Source organism: Numida meleagris, unplaced genomic scaffold, assembly GCF_002078875.1.
Source record: "Numida meleagris isolate 19003 breed g44 Domestic line unplaced genomic scaffold, NumMel1.0 unplaced_Scaffold424, whole genome shotgun sequence".
NCBI lineage: Eukaryota > Metazoa > Chordata > Aves > Galliformes > Numididae > Numida > Numida meleagris.
This window is the reverse complement of record NW_018364643.1, coordinates 29,225-31,801: the sequence shown is the minus strand read 5'-3', so window position 1 is coordinate 31,801 and position 2,577 is coordinate 29,225. Positions and strand designations below refer to the sequence as shown.

General features: G+C 50.2%; 1 protein-coding gene across 1 annotated transcript in view; it reads left to right on the top strand.

Annotated features, from left to right (window-relative positions):
- LOC110391634 (feather beta keratin-like) overlaps positions 1–186 on the top strand; it is a 5,544-nt gene extending 5,358 nt beyond the window's left edge. Inside the window, exon 3 of the mRNA XM_021383588.1 lies at positions 49–186. Coding sequence (XP_021239263.1) covers positions 49–186 — 138 coding nt within the window. The remainder of the gene's footprint in view (positions 1–48) is intronic.
- The last annotated feature ends 2,391 nt before the right edge of the window (positions 187–2,577 follow it).

Here is a 2,577-nt window from a genome sequence, read left to right as displayed (position 1 = left end):
CCCGTGGTGGTGACCCTGCCCGGACCCATCCTCAGCTCCTTCCCGCAGAACACTGTTGTGGGATCGTCCACCTCCGCTGCTGTTGGCAGCATCCTCAGCTCTGAGGGCGTGCCCATCACCTCGGGGGGCTTTAACTTGTCCGGTTTCGGCAGCGGCTACTGTGGCAGAAGGTGCCTGCCCTGCTAAAGCCGCTGGCCGTGGTCCTGGAGAAATTCATCCAGAAATCACGAACGTGGAGCTGGATCGCCCGACCATACTCAGCTACTCTAGGAAACGCTGAGAGGAAGGGGCAAGCCTGGGCTTTCTGAAAACTTGGCTCATGGCTCTTTTTCTATTCCTCTAACTACCTTTTTCTCACCATTTTCTTTTTTCTTCCCTCTTCTGCACCGGTGGGCTTTGAGGCTCCTCAGAACTAGTCCACTCCCTGCTAAAACACAGGCACGCGCCCTGCATGAGCTCAAACACGGGATTGGATGAATCCTGCACTGTGGAGCCTCTGCTGGGTGTTACCTCATTTTCCTCTGTAAACATTCATTAAAGATTTCTGCATCTCATGTGAGCTTTTGATGTTACTTTGCACTGTGTGTGGCCTCCAGAGATGCCCAGGGAGAATGGCTTTGCTTTTGGTGGGCATAAGATGTGTGTTTATGGAGACCCTTCTCCGTTCCCAGAAGAATGGGAGGTTGTGACACACTGCACAGGCTCCTCTCTTGGATACTGTCCCTTGCAGCTGAAGAAGGTATCCCTGGCTATGGCACACCTGTGCTTGCGTGCAGGTGTAATTACATCAACACATGCACAAAAGTACATGTAAACAATGCTCTCACAGGAACAAAAGCTCGTGCACACTTTGGGTACATGTGTGCACTCGTCACCCATGCTCATGCACACACACAGCTGGAGAGGTGGGAGCTGAGGCCATGGGGAGCTGACTGAGGAGACACTGGGGACTTTTCTGGCAGGGCAAGGCTGCAGTGCTGTGAGCAGGACAAGGCTCCAGATGAACTGACAGCTTGCAGATATGCAGGGACAGCCCAGTGAGAGAAGCCCAAGGAGACCAAGCAATTTCTCCAGAGGGCAGCTGGATGACTGCTGAAACCCAGCACTCCAGCCCACCTCACTGGTGTCATGGTTTTACGATTTTTGTTGTCAGCATTCCACATCATATCTTCATGTAGCGCACTGAGAGTGAAAGAGTTAACACTGCAGTCTTGTGGATTGTCAGTAGTTCTTGTTACCTGTTTTAGACTAGAAGAACAGCAGCTCCCAGAAGGCTTCACTGTTCCATTTTGGTTTTCTGTTCAGGGGGAAATATAAAACTGTTTGCGAGTCACGGGATATTGTCTCTCTGCTCAGCTCTGTGGTGTGTGCTCCCTAGCTATCTCCCCTTCAACATCAGAGTACGGCCTTTTGGTTTTGGACACTCTCTCTCTTTCATTTTTTGGATTTATTAGCTTCCTTTCCAATTATATTGTATTATATTGTGTTATCTTGCATTCCACTATCATATTTAGTAAACTAGTTTTCTTAGCACATTGCAGATGTTTTGGATTTAGGCGCCTCTCCCTACCTTTCCCCTCTACTTCTTCCCCTTTTTCCAAGGTGTGGCACCACGGGTCCTTTTGTCCCTTGACACAGAACTTGGCCTAACTGGGTCTAACTTCTCCACAATCTCGGTGAGCTTTTTTAGAAAGCCTAGCTGTTAGCTGTATTGCAGGCCTTGTTTACTGACCATGAAGATTGGGCTTAAGGCCAATGTTCAATTGGGCGTTTTGATATTACTTTCCACCGTGCATGGCCTCCAGAGCTGCCCAGGGAAAATGGCTTTGCTCTTGGTGGGTATAAAATGAGAGTTTAAGGAAGCTCTTCTCCATTCTGAGGAGAATGGGAGGTTGCAACGCTCTACAGAGGCTCCTCTCTTGTGCACGGTCCCTTGCAGCGGAGATATCCCTGGCTATTGCAGAGCAAGTGACAATCAGCCTTTCACTTGCAGAGGTTGGAGGCTTGGGGGTGCTCAGGGTATTTCACTGACCCAGCAAGAGTCCATTCCCCAGTCCCCAAGAGTCACTGTTTGGGGCTACCCGACAGCATGGAATACAGAAAGTCAGAGGCGTGGGATGGGACTGTCAGGAGAGACCATGTCATGTGGCTGGTCCCTCTCCAGCTCTCAGGAGAGCCCCAGCATAGCCTGTGAGCTATGCTCAAGAAGGGCTCTGTTGCAGCCAAGGGTCCTGACTTGGAGCTGCAGGATGAGGCCTCAAAAGTATACCCACTCTGGTGGACCCCTCCCAGTGTCTCTTATCAGCCAGCTGCCAGTGATTCCGGGCGCATCTTCAGCTCAGAAACAGTCTCTGAGCTGCAAAGCAGGGGGCAATCCATCACACAGAGGCCAAGAAAAAGACCTGAGCTGGGAACAGGCAGCAAATCCTGAGGAACAGGAAACACAGAGAATTCTAGAATCATAGGACATCCTGAGGGAGAACAGACAAACAAACAAGAATCATTGACTCCATCTCCTTTCTCCGGACAGGATTAATGAAAAACTAAACCATAAGCCACTTGAATCCTGTCTCAGTT